Source organism: Schistocerca gregaria, chromosome 6 (genome assembly GCF_023897955.1).
Source record: "Schistocerca gregaria isolate iqSchGreg1 chromosome 6, iqSchGreg1.2, whole genome shotgun sequence".
Taxonomy (NCBI): domain Eukaryota; kingdom Metazoa; phylum Arthropoda; class Insecta; order Orthoptera; family Acrididae; genus Schistocerca; species Schistocerca gregaria.
Genome location: NC_064925.1, coordinates 77,211,784 through 77,230,779, shown reverse-complemented (window position 1 = coordinate 77,230,779; position 18,996 = coordinate 77,211,784). Strand labels below are relative to the sequence as shown.

Here is an 18,996-nt window from a genome sequence, read left to right as displayed (position 1 = left end):
AAGGATGTAGGTTGCAGTAGGTACTGGGAGATGAAGCAGCTTGCACAGGATAGAGTAGCATGGAGAGCTGCATCAAACCAGTCTCAGGACTGAAGACAACAACAACAACATCAGATGGCAGCAGATGTAAATGTGGAAGTGGTACAAATATTAAGTTTTCAAAAGAGTGTATCTTTAATTGAAAAGAGAGAGGAAAGGGCTGGAGGAAATGCTCCTGTGTTGTAACAGACAAAAATTTGTGCTAAACTGCAACTCAAATCTGGATATCGTGTTTACTGTAAGCAGTCAGTGTTTAACCCTTTGGAGGCTGACCACTTAGAAGAATATTGGGCTAGGAAACTGGCCGTTTATGCCATTTTGTGAAGTGTTACTGGCACATACTTAACTGATATATCTTCAAGCATTAAAAGCCTGGTTTCAGATAAAGCACAGTCTAAACAGAGTTTGAAAGACTTCTTGGTAGACAACTCCTTCTGCTCTAGAGATGGAAATTTAACAGGGACTATTAGACCAGCTTAAGCAAAAATGCATGTCAGATTTCAGTTTTTACAGCACTTGGTCACAACTGTCAAGATTACATATTTTGTGTATGATAAATTTATTAAAAGTGCATAACTATGTTTCATTCTGATAGTGTATTAATTCTGTAAATATTTGCAGTTTGAGTATACTGTAATGCTTTTTATGTTATACTTTCTGACTTACTCAACACCCACAAGAATCTTCTCATTTTTGGGGCTGTGGAACAAAAAATGAACCTAATCTAAAGAGTTAATACATACCACTACAGGATCAAGATTCAAGACTTATTTTTCATATTTACTTTAGTTCTTTGATTTATAACAAATGTAAAAAAATAAATGTCATGTGGCACTACAGCCTGGTGAAAGTCTTTTGATTGGATGTCACTTTGGCAACTTGTGCGCCCATAAAACCAGCGGCACCCAGTTTTCTCTAGGTGATCACCCATCAAAGTACTAGCAAGGGCCAGCATTGCTTAAATATGGTGATGGGCAGGAACCAGTGTTACCAGGATGACAAGGCCACTGCCTATAACAAATTTTAAAATATTGATGACAGAAACTATAATTATCCTCCCAAAAAGAAAGTGTAAGGTGAGGTATTGAGCAATTTCTTCCTCTCAGGCTTCCAAAATTTCTTGCTTACTCAACAGATGTGACTTATTTGTAGAAGAATTATGGTAAACTGTGAAACCTAATGACTACATGTACAAAATTATGTCAATGCGGTCATATTGGCTCAACCATTCGCAGCAGCTGCTATTACATTCGCTATCGTTTCTTTTGAAATAATTCTAGAAATTGACAACAGAAGGCAGCACCAGTCAAGGAACATGTAGCAAGATGTCTATACATTGTTCTCATGTGAAACAAATCCAGCTTTCAAGGGACAGGTGGCTCATGCATCGAGAAACTCGTGCCTTGACCTGTACTCGGGTGCAGTCTTTTTAACAAAAAATTGTGGCATTTCCACAGTGTTATCTACATATTAGTTTATCTAAACACATCTCTGGGTCTGGCTCAAAGATTCATGGCCACTGATGTTTCCTTCTACTATCTCCAAACACTGCTACCCACAGTTCCCCACACGGTGTACGGGAATACTACTGGAAAATCATGGCCTACCAAGTCATAAAGATATACAGTATACCAACTGTGTTAAACACATTAAAATTAAATATATAGATTCAGAGGGGATGAAATCAGTGAAGATGCAATAATATGAAATGAAATCATAACAATTGTTCAAAAATGGGAAACCTGCAATGTGATGAATATGCTGTGAAAAATAAAAACTTGTACCAAACCACTTCATAAACCCAGAACATCTACTTATTGTGAGCAGCTGGCTAGGCTATTGGACTGCCTAAGCAAACCTCCATGCTTGAGTCACACTATCATTGGCATTATTGTTCCTTCCTGTAAGTCCTGAGGGCTACAACCAGAGGTCCTTTCAAATGGTGTGTGGGGGAGCACCATTGGAGTGACTGGATTTGATGGGTGATGGCTTCATCAGCCAAAGGGATGTTTATGGATGGACTTAAATTCATTGAAATGAAACAAATGGTATCAGTGTGAGTGAAATCAATGAAGATGCAACAATATGAAATTAGATCCCTGAAAAACTACTCAGAAATCTGAAACAGGAATGTACTGAATATGTTGTGAGAAATAACTTTGTGCCATACTGAAACTTAAACATACAGCGTGTGCTTATTACTGTGGCCCAGTGCACCGGCTTAAATTCAGCTGTTTGCATGTGGCACAGCACTTGCTGTGCCATCTCTGCCAAATTAAGTCATCCATGCATGCACACACTGTTTAATCTGTATAGGGTTACAACGCTCCTTCCCCCTTTGAGGAAAACTATTCACTCTGGAGATGCCCATGTCTTCATCAGAAGGGGCTAACTGCTGGAGCACGTGTCATGCTGTCACAGGAGAATAGAAGCATGTATGGTAATCTTACAAAAGAAAAAATCTTTGTGAGGCCCACGACTGTAGCCACAGTGGTTGTTGATTGGCAACAAACCACATAAGGAAAATTTGAGAAACCACCAACTAGTACAATCCAGGAGGAGTTAAGGGATGGATCCATAAAATCAGCATTAGTACACTCCAAAGGGTGCTGAGAGGTACAGGCCATGAGGAATGAGAGGCCCATGGTGCTACCCGATGGGTGGCGCACTGCGAGCAGACTGACAACACACACCTGATTTCATTGTCAATACCACCAAAATGTGTCAGTGGGCTAGCAACTTTGTATGAGAAATACCTCAGTAATCCATGTGGGAAAGGTGAATAACATCCCAGCACAGTGCGGACAGGGCCACAACACTGGGAGCTGACTCTTCAGTATCCAACAATAGCACACATCAAGAATTGAGCAGCAGTTTTGGAGAGCATAAAAATTACACAAAGGATCTGACACCTGTCCCAGTGGTTTATCTGGCAAGCCAAGGCAGACAAAGTGAACAACCTGATGCAAGACAGGATTGGCTGTGACAGCTGCCAACATTTGAAAATTGGTAATGGGAAAACCATCAACAGTGTTTTGGCTTCGATGTCTAAATGTAAACACAAAGTTCATCCTGATCAAATTCAAGATCAGGACCAGTCAGCAACTGAGAAAGAGCACCAGCATTAGCGTATTGTGCTGTGGGATGGAATGGAGTCTTGTAGTTATAGAAACAAGAGCCTAGTATTGCAGGAGATGGGCCACTTTGTCTGGAAGAGATGCCAAGGGATGACAAAAAGAAACCAGATGTTTATGATCAGTAATGAAATGAAATTTAGAACAGTAGATGAAAACATGAAATTTTTTGAGTGGATACACAATATCTAAGGCTTCCTATTCTATCTGGGAGTAGCGCTGTTGTGCCTAATTCAGGTTTTGGAAGTGTATGCAACAGTGTGGAGGAGGAAGAGATTAGTGTTTAACGTCCTGCCGACAACGAGGTCATTAGAGACGGAGCGCAAGCTCGGGTGAGGGAAGGATGGGGAGGTAAATCGGCCGTGCCCTTTCAAAGGAACCATCCCGGCATTTGCCTGAAGCGATTTAGGGAAATCACAGAAAACCTAAATCAGGATGGCCGGAGACAGGATTGGACCGTCGTCCTTCCGATTGCAAGTCCAGTGTGCTAACCACTGGGCCACCTCGCTCGGTGCAACAGTGTGTTAACCATCCATGTAGATGCTGAATGTAATTTTGACTTTAATAGGATAAAGGCACACTCACAGGCCGGTGACTAATGTAAAACCCTTACATGAGAGAGTATGAAGGAGCTGATCCACTGTGGTCACATCATGAAGAAATTTATGGTAGTACACAATCTTCTTTGGCCCAACAAAAATGACATAATCACAGGAAGACAAGTGTGGACTCTATTAAGGATGACTGAGGACCTTGCTTTTGAATGTTTGCAATATTTCCATGACAGTGTTATATATATGAGGCCCTTTCAGTTTCACGATATAGAATGACTGTACTGGTGAGCTGCCCTGATTGTTTTGAGTTGATTGGTTTTTGAAGAGTGTAAGCTGCACTTTAACCATTTTCCTATGTTGCAGCAAGTTGACACAAAGGGGACCCTTTTAGTCAGTGAAGGAGGTGAGCATATCCTTTCTCACCCTTGTGTGCATAGTCTTGGAGTTTTTGGGTGGCAGTGAGTTTGCCTGCTTCCACTGGAGGCTTTATCGTTTTGACTCGGACTCAAAGTGATGACTCCACTTCTCATCTCCAGTGATCACTCAAGACCAGAACTCATTCTCTTCCTTGGCACAGTGCTGAAGATGTTCAAGAGAAAGTCCCATTCAATATGCTTCCTCTGATAGCTGAAGACTTTTTGAAATTTCAATCTCTATTTAATGAGGCATGAACACTTATGATGCTTGACCCGGCCTCCGCTGCATTGGCTGCTACTGTAATTCACTTTTCTGGAATAATGAGGGCATTCACCTGCTGGACAAAGGCACCAGCAAAGTGGTGTGGTATTCCAGACTGAGTATAATCAACCGATGCCATCTGTCATTCCCCCAGTCATTTGTGCCACACCCTGACCATTGCAAAAGATATGCAGTGCTCTCTGTACACACATGCCATTTTTTGATGAATCTTCACTCCACACATTCCTTCTGCTGTCAGGAAGTAAATTATACATCACTGGCCTCCTTTTGAAGTCTTCTTTTCACTGTTTTCAGCACAGCTGTGAAGCAATGGACATTGACACATGCGCACACTCACTCTGTCATCATGGAGGTATGTGCTCATGTCCTTTAGTGGTGAGTTTGGAACCTCAGCACTCTAATAGGGACAGCACCCTCTTCTTCAGGGAATGACACAATGATATTTTCAGCCATTTACAGTCTCCAGCTCTCTTCTTTTTGAATGCGCTGTACGTTTTAATCATAGTATAGATGGAGAGTGCAATGATGCGCATGTATATGAGCTCAGATTTGAGTTTTATCTACTCGTGGTTATCAGTTTCCACACCTGAAATAGATCTATGTATGACTATGGCAGTGCAGTATGATCAGTCATTGTAGCAGATGTTGCAGGCTTGCTTAACACTGTAATTGAAATTCTTCTACATATATGGAACTCTTATCAATAAATAAGAAGACTTTCTTCTTTAACAATTTTCATACATTGTTTCATAACATACATTAAATTTGCATCACAACCACTGTCTTCACGTATGCATACACCATAATTACTCTACCACGCAAACATTTGGGGTTCCACTCGTCTGGTATGAGACATTCCCGGGGAAGGTCCACTGGGGCCCAAACCGCACAATAACTCTGGGTTCAGTGTGGGGCGGCAGTGGGGTGGGTGGACTGCTGTGGGCCTGTTGTGGGGTTGTGAACCACTGAGGGTTGTGGTGGGACACAGCCTCTCCATTGTTTCTAGGTTCCCGGTTTATATACACAATACAATACATTAAATTCCAAATGAGACTTTGCACCGTAAGGAACATCTCGTTAAATGCGAAAATGCTTAACAAAAACTCCAAAAAGTTTCAACTAAACAGCTACATTTTTAAAAGATTTCCATCATCATTTGTCTGCTAGGAACGTGCAGTGTTATATATCACTCTGCCGGAGTAATATGTAAGACCACAGGAGGCTCTTCCATTTCATTTCAGCCTAATTTAATTCATTTGGAAATATGATTATAGTTCAAATAAAGTAACTATCAGTTAACAGATTGCAATGGAAGGGCAGCCAGCGTGCAACTGGCCACACTTGACGAGTTCTGCATCTACCTTCAAAACAGGCAACACATGGGGTGCTTTGAATTTGAGAAAGATCTGTTATTGGCTAGTTTAATTGAAGTATAGTTTGGGAGTCTCTTCCATTGTTTCATACTTTGTCTCCTTTGATCTGGGATCCCTGGATGACGTTCTTATGTAGTTGTTGAATGTTTCTAAATGTTTGCAACCATTTTTTCTCTTTTTTCCAGATAGGGAAGCTGCATTTTATTTATCCTTGCCTTTGCCTGCTACAAAAGTGGAAGTTTTTTTCTGTTGATATTGTATTGTAATTTAATTTTGAAGAACACTTACTTCATAGATTCAGCTTTCATTTACTGCTTTTGTTACTACTTGATGATCACCCTTTCCTCTCCTGGTAGTCACATAATATTATAATGAATATACAGCTTCAAACATTTGCAGAACTGCTTCCTTGTTTCAGCTACAGCATTGTTGCAGTCTGAACTGCACATTTGTGTCCAGTTTTTCATTGATGTAAATATCTGAAAAAATAACTTATTTTGAAAAAAAATTTAAAAAGTAGAACTTCCATACTGGGTATACCTTGAATGAATTTTGGGAAATCAACTTCATTCTTACCTTATAAACTGAATGTTTAGATATTGTTCCCATGTTTGTACACTGTATGACTAAAAATCATTTCTACATATTGAATTTTTTGATGTTTTTGTTACCTCATAAGTAAGTTGCAAAATAAGAACTTGGGACTTTCTTTCTACAGAAATACAAATGTTTACACTGAATTACTTTATTCATAAACCAAATGTTATAAATTCTTGTGGAGAACAGGTGCTCTCTGGAGAAAAGATGCCCAGAACATTGATCTCCAAGAACCCTATTCATCTATTTTTTATTATTTTTATTTATTTATTTATTTAATTTTTTCCCCTCCTCCTTCCCATTTAGTAATCTGTCATCCTTTCCTGTTTACTTTTTGCTCTTTTCCACTTACAGTTTGGCCCCATCCTCTTTCTTCCCCCTCTGCTCACCTTAAGCTCATTTCCGTACTTACCATGCCACATTTTCTTAATTTTCCCTAATCTCTCATACCCTCATTTCCATCTTGCATCAACAGTGTTTCTAAATCTAATTTTTTGCATTTTTTGATTAATTTCCTTTTCCTAGTATACAACAATTGGCTGTATGAATCTTTAACATACATAATACTGTATCACCGGCATGCTGTTCTGGTTTTGCAAAGTTATCAGTAGTGAAAGAGTTTGCAGAATGAATCTTTCACTTTTTGCACAGTTTCAATCTGCAAGGAAGTTTCATTGAATTAGTTTCTTTTAAAGACTTTGTCTTTTCCACTACACAGATTTTAAAATATTTTTCTTTGAAATTTTTGATGACATGTATTTTGATTTTCACAGAGATGTTTAAGTATTACATTATTTCAGATTAAAATAAAATGATATTTTTAACTTTATATTTATAACATAAAATCATTAGGGTAAACCTTTTGTTTAAAGTGGTACCATTGAAAAATGTTGTTGCTACCAAAATGACCACTACATTCTGAAAACTGAGATGTCTTTTTTTGTGCCTATTTCAGTTTATCTCACACCACTGGAAGCATTTGAATTGCTGTTTTTTGCTGTGTTTGGGATGACAACTGTTGAAAATGTCAGAAAACATACTAACAAGACTCAGCCAGATTGGACGAATGCTCTCTTTAAGGGCATGTTCATGGTGTACATGCTGGTGTCTGTTGTTGTATTGATAAATCTGCTTATTGCTATGATGAGTGACACATACCAGCGTATCCAAGCACAGTCAGATATTGAGTGGAAATATGGTTTAGCAAAGCTAATTCGCAATATGCATCGTACTACAACCACTCCGTCACCTTTAAATCTCATTACGTCATGGCTTCTTTACTTCCTTCGTTTATGCAAGCAGAAGAGTAAGTTGTTATACTGTTATGTTGTAAGAGTCATACATGTAATCTGATCTGCTAGTAGTTTTCTACAGCAGTATATTACATGCTACACCTAAAAGCAAGTTTTCAAGTATATCCTTTGCATGTGAATAAAAATCAATAGCTTATGTATACTCATTTCTTAACAAGTGTACCACTTTTATTAGAGTATATGAATTAAATTTATTGATACTGTAACGAAATTAAAAAAAAAAAACAGCTCTAAAACTAAAATGAAGGCTTCTGAAAATAAAAAGTTGTTGTAGCTAGCTTATATAAAAGGAAAGTTGGTATGAACTATTAAAATGTTATGTCATATTTTTAGATTAAAAAACTAGCTGCACAGTTACATTAATGATATAATTATTTTAAACATAAAGTTACAATAACATGGTTACCTTGAACTTTTCAGTGACAAAACGTAAGAGACCCAGTCTGGTGCAAATGATGGGTCTCCAGAGGTCTAGAGCCAGTGCAAGATCAAAAATGGGAGCAAAATGGCTAGCAAAAGTTAAGAAAGGCCAAGTTGCTCCTAAAGGTATGAAAGTCTTACCAGGCATACCAAAAGTATTTTCTTTTTTATGCAAGTCATTGTTTCTTGATGCTAGTTTAGATGTTATTGTAAAAAAAAAAATCAACAATTCCAAGTCAATCCAGATGAGGGGGAATAATGACGCTATTATACACCATATAGGGCAGGTGTTGAGTCGCAGACAAGCATAACAAAAAGACCACTAAATAAGTAAGTTTTTGGCCAACAGGTCTTCTTTTGAATTAGACAACATACACACGTGCGCGTGAGGGTGCACACACACATACACACACACACACACACACACACACACACACACACACACACACACACATTCACACAAATGCAACACACACACACCCATGGCCACTATTTTTACTGGCTGCCAGGGGCACAGAGAGAAACAGAGAGAGAAATTACATGGAATACAAGATCACAAATTGATTGAGCTAAAATATCAGATATCTATCAATTCACATATTCCACTATTATTGTACCACAACCATTATTATCATTCAGTTCCTTAAACTATTATTGATGAACTTATCTATTCTCACACTTGGGTGTCACATGCACCTTGCAAGAAAGAACAGAGAACAGGGTAGACCAAGGGAAGTTAGGTACAGAAGGGAACAAAGCTCCCCTTCCTTCCTTCCTTCCTCTCCTCTCCCCCCCCCCCCTCCCCCCTCTCTCTCTCGCACACTCACATGCTCACTCTCGCTCTCTCTCTCTCTCTCTCTCTCTCTCTCTCTCTCTCTCTCTCTCTCTCACTCATAAATGCACACACGAACACACACACACACACACACACACACACACACACACACACACACACACACACACACACACACTAAACTGTAGATCCCATTACTGATGAGGTCCTTCAAGGATATGATACGAATGATGTATGTATGAAAATGTCATTTGTTGTCAAGTCTTTATTAATGACTTAGAGATGCTCCCTCTTTTTATATCATAAATGGATGCAATTTCACCTTAAGTTACTGCGATTCTAATTTTAATACTAGTATTCATGTTATTTAGTGTGCACAGTTACAGAATAAAGATTTTTTTACAATCAGAAAGCATAAACAGTCCATTTCTGTGCTATAATTTTCCTAGTATAAGACCAAACCCTCTAACACTCTCTCACACACAGGCACCAAATTCACACCTCATGCCATACCAACATTGAGTATTTGTGGTCAGCTGGCTGGTTAGGGGATGGCAAGGGAAAATGAAGAGGGTAAGGGAGTGGGAATGTAACAGTCAAGCAGGGGAGCTGGTGGACACTTAGGCCATGGGTTTGTTGGTGGGCTGTGGCCACTTGCACAGTTTGAAGGAGCTGCTGCTGAGTGGTGTTGTGTAATATAAGATTCTCAGGATTAACATGTTCCAATATTATTCTCTTAGTTCAACAAAAGATGCTTGTGAAAGTGGAAGACATATTTTAGGCAGTAGATAGTAAACATGGCAACTGTGGTACACACTTATGTTGACCTGTGCAGAAATGATGAACGAAGCACAGACACAGGTCACTGGCAAAGCACAACAGCAATTGAGTGTCTCCATCTGCTGTGAAGTGGCTGCTTGTGCTTTGCATTGTGACCTGGCAGTTTTTTGGATGGCAGAGAGAAGAGGCACTGTCTACAATGTAAACGTACAATTAAACAATTGAAAGAGTCTTGATGTCTGGTATATAACATGGGCTAATGTACATACAGGACAAATGTAACTGTCACATATTGTGTCACTTCCAAGTAACATAGCTCAGTGAAACTTGGACTGTACATGGAAAGAACTGCCACAATATAGTACAGAAGGCAAGTAAAAGAAATGCACAATAAGGTGAACACATATGACCTTATATTCTAAGAAAATAGTCACACAGAAGTCACTGTTATTTATGATTGTCTACTAGGTATTACAAAAGGCCAGACATGTTTCTGAATAGGATGTGTGATCACTATGGACAGCAGTGCATGCTGTGTAACATGCTCCCATGCTGGCCACAAAGTTGGTAAGAGGTTCTTGTGGTAGGGCATTCCATTGCTCCATCACCATGGTTAACAACTGCTGGATGGTCATTGGCGCATGTGGACATTCTGCAAAACATCTCCCTAATGCCTTCCACATGTGCTCACTGGAATTTAGGTCATGGGATGTACAGGCCAGTTCAACAACTGTTCTTATTTTCAGTCATAAAAACAAAGTCCAGGTCGAATACAACCCTGGAAAGACGCACAGGAAGGAGTACAGTGTCACAATAATGTTGACAGGTGCATTAGTGTGTTCAAAGATTTAGAGGTCAGTGCACCCATCTAACTTTAGGCCTTCCTACACCAGACTATGTTTACCACTAAAACAAACCTGTAAACAATGTTTCTGTGTGCATTACGTGTTCCCACCTCCCATCATGTGAGGCTATGTCTAGAATCACTACTCAAACAGAATCTGCTCCAGTCTGAGAAGATCACAAAGCCCATTCTTCATTGTTCCAGTCCCTATGCTCATGGCATTATCACAAATGCTGCTGCTGATGTGATGGTGCTTATGGAACACAATGTACTGGTCATCTGGCAAAAAGACTATTCCCCATGCAGTCACTGTGCCAATGTGAAGCATGACATTGCATTTCTTGCAGTCCTATTAAATGTAACTACAATTGCACCCACTGTCTGATGGTCATTCTAGCTTGTTGCATAATGTTGTTGTTATGCTGCCACTGTTGATCAAGGTCAACCACCTCCTCTCCTTTGGGCAGCAGTGCCTGTGCTTTGGAACACTCCCCATGCACATGAAACAGTTTTGTGAGCAATACCAAAGTCGTGGGCTACATACATCTCACTGCATCCTTCTTCCAGCTTTCTGATGATCCTGCTCATGTAAAGTCATCCAACTGTTGTCTCTGGGGTATGCTATAGTAAAGAACACTACTACAGTGTATCGTGACCTCTCACTGATTGGCATGCACTGACTTCTTCTGTTCCTTCAACTACCTTGTGTTGTGTGGCCATCTCTATTTGGCAGTATAATACTCTGACCTCACATCAAGTAACATCCAGCTTTACTGGGAGACCTCTGGCAACATGCTCCCACACTGTCATTCGTTTCCACCAAGTTGTTAATATGTTATGTTACTTTACCTATCTCATTCTCAAGTTCTGCAGGGCACTGTAATTACTGCCGGAATAAATGTAGTATATCTGCATTTGGTTGTTAATTAGTAGGTGCAATGTTTTCTCTTAGTATTTAGGAACTAATCATGAAATGTGGTGGTCAATAGGTGTAATGTATCATCATTTTGCAAGAGTAATTATTTCAACTTTGCTATTGATCTGTGTTCTAATTCCTATACTCAATTTTCACCGTTATGTTAAAAGAACAGTTTGGACATAGTTTTTGATTTGTTGCTGTTGCCACTTAGGTAGTGGCCAGTCTTGGACTGAATATAGATTTGATGCATGTAAATTTCCTGGGCAGGAGGCTGGAAAATGTCCCCTGTCTTTTGTTAGAATAGAATCCAGTCATGATTCAGCCACTACTGTATAGCATGTTGGTGGAATGTCTATGATGAGGAGTGGAGATTCTAATTTAAATGCTCCAATTGTCAAGATGGTACAAACCTTGATCTTGAAGAGTACTTTCATTAATGGGGTGTTGAGGTGAAATAGTCACTAGTGGGTAATCTCAAGGGAACTAGCACAACTGAGTTGTTTTGGACTTGCTCAGATGTGCAAGATGCTGACTAACTTTTAATTGTGTAGGTGCTTATGGGATGAAAATGGATTATAATTCTCCCAGTCAAAAGCTGTCTGCTGTGTCGGCTAGCCAACTGGTAGAAACTTACTCCCTGCTACCTAAGAGAGCTTGACATCCTACTGCTATAGAGCAGTATACAGGGTGTAACACCTAAATCTGGACAAATTTCAATTTGAATTTCCTGCCATATCGTAGTTCCACTGAAGGTGTTCTTGAAAGCCATAAGCATCTAGTAAATAGTCAGAACCCCAAAATGGCCAAGACATTATGGACAGGTGTGGAGTACAACTGAAAAGCCACGATTATCAAAAGTCTTTGACTGGATGTTCGTCCACTGAAATAGTTCAATTCTACTGGTACCTGAGACCAACTGTTTATGATATTCTGGCCAAGTATGATACATTGGAGAAGTCTGACGAAAGTTCTGCTAACCTGGCTAGGAAACCTCATCTGACAAAACATGTGTCACGAATTGCAGCAGTCATCGAAAAGACTCAGGCGCTGATTTCGGAGAACCTGGAGCAATCGCTTAGGAAATCAGCATCAGTATTGAATGGCAGCCAGCGAACAATGTATTGGATGGCAGAGGAGGACCTCATATGAACCATTTAGCCCAAAACTGGCTCTCGGATAACATTGACATGTTCTGGTCAAAGGAGTTCTGGCCCCCGAATAGCCTGGATTTGTGCCCTATTGACTACTTTGGAGTCAGAAAGACTTACCAGTAAGACAAGGTACCCTAAATCAAAGCAGCATTCACCAGTATGGACAGTGATATTTTAAAGAGTGCATGCAATCACTTCAGGACAAAATTGGAGGTTGAAGGGGGTGACATACGGTAATGTTACTCTATATAGATACCGCTATGTATGTGTAAAAGTATTTTCAAAAACAAAGATGCTGTAACTTACCAAATGAAAGCGTTGGTATGTTGATAGAGACAATAACAAACACAAACACACACACAAATTTCAAGCTTTCGCAACAGATGATTGCTTCATCAGGAAAGAGGGAAGGAGAGGGAAAGACGAAAGGATGTGGGTTTTAAGGGAGAGGGTAAGGAACATATGTAAAGGCAAAGAGTTTGGGTAGAGACGTCAGTCGAGGCGGAAGTACAGAGGCAAAGATGTTGTTGAATGACAGTTGAGGTATGAGTGGCGGCAACTTGAAACTAGTGGAGGTTGAGGCCTGGGGGGTAACGGAAAGAGAGGATATATTGAACAGCAAGTTCCCATCTCCAGAGTTCTGATAGGTTGGTGTAACACTGTGCAAGATGTGCTGGCCATGCACCAAGGCATGTTTAGCCACAGGGTGATCCTCATTACCAACAAACACTCTCTGCCTGTGTCCATTCATATGAATGGACAGTTTGTTGCTGGTCATTCCCACATAGAAAGCTTCACAGTGTAGGCAGGTCAGTTGGTAAATCATGTGGGTGCTTTCACACATGGCTCTGCCTTTGATTGTGTACACCTTCCGGGTTACAAGACTGGAGTAGGTGGTCTGGAGATGGGAACTTGCCCTTCAATATCTCCTCTCTTCCTGTTATCCACCAGGATTCAACCTCCACTAATTTCAAGTTTCCACCGCTCATACCTCACCTGTCATTCAACAACATCTTAGCCTCTGTACTTCCACCTCGACTAACATCTCTGCCCAAACTCTTTGCCTTTACATATGTCTGCTTGTGTCTGTATATGTGCGGATGGATGTGTGTGTGTGTGTGTGTGTGTGTGTGTGTGTGTGTGTGTGTGTGTGTGTGTGTGTGTGTGTGTGTGCGCGTGTGCGCGAGTGTATACCTGTCCATTTTTCCCCCTGAGGTAAGTCTTTCCGTTCCCAAGACTGGAATGACTCCTTACCCTCTCCCTTAAAACTCACATCCTTTCGTCTTTCCCCTCTCCTTCCCTCTTTCGTGATGAAGCAACCATGGGTTGCAAAAGCTTGAAATTTGTATGTGTATTTGTGTCCCTATCTACATACCAATGCTTTCGTTTGGTAAGTTACATCATCTTTGTTTTTAGATATATTTTTCCCACGTGGAATGTTTCCCTCTATTATATTCATATCATTAAAAGTATTTCATTTTCATTTGTATTTTGATTTAATAAATTTCCTTTAAAAAAAATTGTATATCCGGATTTAAGCAGTGTGCCCTGTAGAAGTGAATTTAAATGTCAGTAGTAACAGGAAATATTTGTATCAAAAATATTTACTGTAATGAAAAGAGAAGAACAACATTTTCAATGCATCACCCTTCTGTATGAAGAAGACATTTCAGACTATGATCATAAAGTTATTGAAGTAACTTTAGAACACAGTGCTGCATCCTGAGACAATAGCTAAATACACAGAACGGTTTCTTAAATTGCAGGAATTAGAGGAGTACTCAGTTGTGATTGAAAAGCCAAATGGTCTCAGTGAAAATAAAGATATTGTCTCATACTGGTATATTATAAATACTGAAACAAATAAATGTAAGAGGAATGCTCTGATGAAATAATAAGTGATGTCAAAAAAATGACAAATCATGTTGACAGTGAGCCTGAAAAGCTATCAACTTACCTACTTACTTTGCAAGAATATTTTATGGCAGGATTCCTCTGCCTAAAAGTGCAAATGTGTGCAGCAATGTTGCCACACAATATTTATATAGGACAAACAAGTGTCACATCAGAAATGTAACAAAGCAGCACCATAAACAGGAATTGCATTTTCACATCAAGAATTCTTCATCAGTTGCTTTGCTGTTGATGCACCATAAATCTGAAACTGTTAAGTATTTCAGCACAGAAAATGAGGGTGTGAAGCTGTTGCACACACTTTTTTTATGGGAAAGTGCTTGATGATTTGTATTCTTGCTCCTCATGCATATATCTAGTGGATTGAGCTACGCCTCAAAAAAACTTGGTAAAATGGATGCTCAGCATGGTTAACTAGTGGCTGTAGAGCCAACTGGCTGTGTTTGAACATTATGACTCGCTGCAGGAATTGGTGGACCACATAGCAAATGCGGTACACATACCTCTAATACAATCATTCCACACTATTGCAGTCAGCTTTGAAAATAGTCACTTTCCTGGCAAAGTGAGGAATGTTGCTAAGTAAGCAGTGATGGATGTGCTGCTCTGTGAATACTGCAACTATCTAGATTGCAAAGACCATGGTTCAGCAAACTATTACAAGAGTGAGGCAAGATTATAGTGATTATTTCTGTACTGAATCAACTACTTCATTACTTCAACACAATTGTGAGAAGTCATCAGGATTCCTGACATCACCTCCTGAAACTGTATGGAGGAGGGAGATGTGATGCCAGTTGTGGTGGACAATTTCACTGTCAGCTTAAAACTGAATACTCATTGGAACCATTCACTGATGGATAAAAGGTGGGCTGGACTTCACATCAAACAATAAAATAGTCCACCTCAGTAGCTGCGCAGTCAGCATGGTGTATTGCTAACCGAAGAGGCTCAGGTAAAGGTGGGTCCAAGATTTCCTCCGCTCAGGGACTGGGTGTTGTACTGTTCTTACGTTTGTATCATCATAATTGTTATTCCACTGTCGAGATGACTGTATAGTCATCTTGACAGTGGAATGACAATTGTGGTAATACATTCCCAAAAACTGATTTAAAAAAAATACTGAGTTCTATTATTGCCCTTTTTCTACTCTGTCTAAGGCTCATGAGACTTCATACAGCTAAGGGACAATAGAACCTTCAAACAAATGTGACAAACACTGTAACTTACAAACTGATGATGGGTGACAATTTTGGCCCCTCTCCTCTAACTAGGAAAGGACTGTTGTGCTCATCTAGTTATTACAGTATCATCTGAAAAAAGGAAGTTATTACAGTATCACATGAAAAATCTGCATATGAAAGTCCTTGGGTAAATGTCTCCTGGTCTGGATCATTCATTCATTCATTGTGCTCCATAGATCCCATCATGAAAACGAACCTTCAGGGATGTGAAATGAGTCAAGGTATACATCAACACAAGACAAAGACATTGTAGAAACTTAGTCTGTATGCTGTATTAACGATACTGTTGTCACTATGCTGCTTTATGCCACTCATGCTTGTGCCATCTAAATTTAATCAAGTTAATCAGCAAAAAAGCTCTTAATTTGTAAAAAGCAGCTGCCTCCTCAGTTCCATTATATAGCTTCTGTGTACCTGCTTTAGTAGCTGAATATTTACTGGATTACAATATTTTTACACCTGTTAATAGAAAGTTTTATTTATAATACATTATACTTGTCAAATAGTTACATTAGAAATACTGCCACTTGCCATTTAGCTAACAGAAGTTTTCAATCCCTAAATCTAGATATTCTGTCAGTTTGTAGAAATAGTGTCTAATAATGAGTATCTCGAATGATCTGTTCAAATGGTTCAGTCAAACACTGTAGGATGCCAACAACAATGCAGGATGTCAATTAAAATGTAGGGCATCACTGTCAGTGATATTATGATAGCATTTTCTGCATAAAAAAGAGGAGAAGGAGGAATAAAAAGAAGAAGAAGAAGAAGAAGAAGAAGAACATAAACTGTAGGGAAGCACTTGTCACCAGAACCAACAATAGAAATTATTGGTTTATGTGGCATTAACTCCAGATTATTGTTCAGTTTGAGCAAACTTTGACAGAGAGAAGTTTGCAGTAAAAGAACTGTAAAACAGAGGTTAATACAAGTGATTCAGGAAAGGTTGTACATGTAACTATGTGCTCAGGTGGTAGAAAGCCTGGGTTGAGCATCAAAGTATCCAGAAATGTAACAAGAACAAAAAAATGCCAGCTACTGCCTTTTCACATGGGCTACCAAGATACCAGTGAACCCAAAGTCCTTAGGAAAAAAAGAATGTGGAGCTGCTTATCTCACTTGCAATGGCATCACAACTTTTCATCACCATTGTCTTGATTTCTGAAAAGCATTTGACTCATTACCATACTTGTCAAAAGTACAATCATATGGGGTATCAAGTGAAATTTGTGACTGGACTGAGGACTTTTTGGTAGGGAGGATGCAGCATGTTATCTTGGATGGAGAGTCATTGTCAGAAGTAGAAGTAACTTCGTGTGTGCCTCAGGGAAGTTCATTGGGACCCTTGCTGTTCATGTTGTTTGTTAATGACCTTGCATACAATATTAATAATAAAATCATTATAGGTAACTGCAGCATCTACAAAAAGCCTGAAGTACTATCTGAAAGAAGCTGCAAAAATATTCGGTCAGATCTTGATAAGATTTCAAAGTGGTGCAGAGATTGGCAACTTGCTTTAAATGTTTCCAAATGTAAAATTTTGCACTTTAAAAAACGAAAAGTGTAGTATCCTATGACTGTAATACCAACGAGTCACTGTTGGAATCAGCCAACTCATCCAAATACCTGGGTGTAACCATTTCTAGGGATATGCAATGAAATAATCACATAGATTTAGCATTGGAAAAACAAGTTGTAGACTTCAGTTTATTGGTAGAGTACAGGGGAAGTGCAGTCAATCTACAAAGAAGATAGCTTACGAATCACTTGCATGGCCAGTTCTAGCGTATTGTTCAAGTGTGTGGGACCTGTACCAGATAGGACTAACAGGGCATATTGAATGCACACAGTTGGCCAGCATGAATGGTCACAGGTTTGTTTAATCTCTGGGAGAAGTCAGAGAGGTACTGAAGGAACTGAACTGGAAGACTCTTGAAGATAGATGTAAACTATCCCAAGGAAGTCTATTAACAAAGTTTCAAGAACTGGCTTTAAATGATTACTCTAGCATACAGGGGCATTCAATCTTTCTTCCTGCGCTCCATACATGAATGGAACAGGAAGAAACTTAATATCTGGTGGAATGGGATGTATCCTCTGCCATGCACCTCATAGTGGTTTGCACAGTACAGTTTTGGATGTAGATGCCATGTGAATAGTTTAAACAAAACAGACCTGGATAAATTATTTCTAAATTACATGGTTATCACATCACCAAAACTGAGGAATATCGAGAAAGAAGCAAATACAAAGAATAGTCTTTTGATAAATTACAGCATAAGGAAAATAAATGGTCATACTACCTGTATGTGCTGCAACATTTCAAGCTAAATCATGATGTCCAAAGACAAACTCTCAAATCTGGCAAATAAATCCTATGTAACAGGGAAGTTACCAGCTGAAAACCAAGGAGGAGACAACAGCACCGATGAAGAGAAGGAAGTTATCCAAGCTGTAAAGAATGTTATCAAAACATACAGATGTAGAGAGAGCCACTGTTCAAGAAAAAATTCCTGTAAAGAATATTTAACATCCAAACACAGAAAAGGTTTATACATCTATGTGGATGAATAATATTCTAGGACTGCTCCACCAGAGGGGTTCAGATCATTGTCAGTTGATATCTAGATGATCCTTTCTGTCCCAGGAGTACTGAGGTACTGAGTTAGTGAAGTACAGCCTTAGAGACTCAGGTAGGGGCATAGTGTCTGTCAAGTAATTATCTGAAGTGTAACTGACTTTGCTGTTGCCATCAATACCGAGTATAACGCCCACAGTAAGTTCAGAGTCGTGTAAAATACTCACTTTATTAATGAATGGTATTACAGTGTCCTGTTTCTCCTTAAATCCTGTAACAGCAACAAACCAGTTGCATCTCACAAGGAAATGGTTAAAGGAAAGGGCTGCATGTACCAGTTTTAGTTTTTTCACAAATAAGAGTATTGTCTGTTGATATTAGCTGTTTGAGACTCTTTTTAATCTAACCATTCTGCAAATTATTCTAAGTCTTAAAGTTCCAGTGAGGTTTCTGTGCTTTATATTTGACTCAAAGCCATAACATTTTCCATTCCTAAGGAGTCCTGTGGCAAGTTCTCTGAAGATGCTGAATTTCTCACAGTGCCTTAGCTAAAGATCCTGGGGGAGAGATCTGCCATGCCTGCTTCAACTTTATATAGCATTTGTGTGATCTCTGCTAGATTGTGGGTGCATATTGTATAGACT

The 18,996-nt window shown here is 39.3% G+C and overlaps 1 protein-coding gene across 1 annotated transcript in view; it reads left to right on the top strand.

Moving 5' to 3' along the window:
* LOC126278231 (serine/threonine-protein phosphatase 6 regulatory ankyrin repeat subunit A) overlaps positions 1-18,996 on the top strand; it is a 944,107-nt gene that overhangs the window by 920,366 nt on the left and 4,745 nt on the right. Inside the window, exons 24-25 of the mRNA XM_049978210.1 lie at positions 7,352-7,702; positions 8,130-8,255. Coding sequence (XP_049834167.1) covers positions 7,352-7,702; positions 8,130-8,255 — 477 coding nt within the window. The remainder of the gene's footprint in view (positions 1-7,351; positions 7,703-8,129; positions 8,256-18,996) is intronic.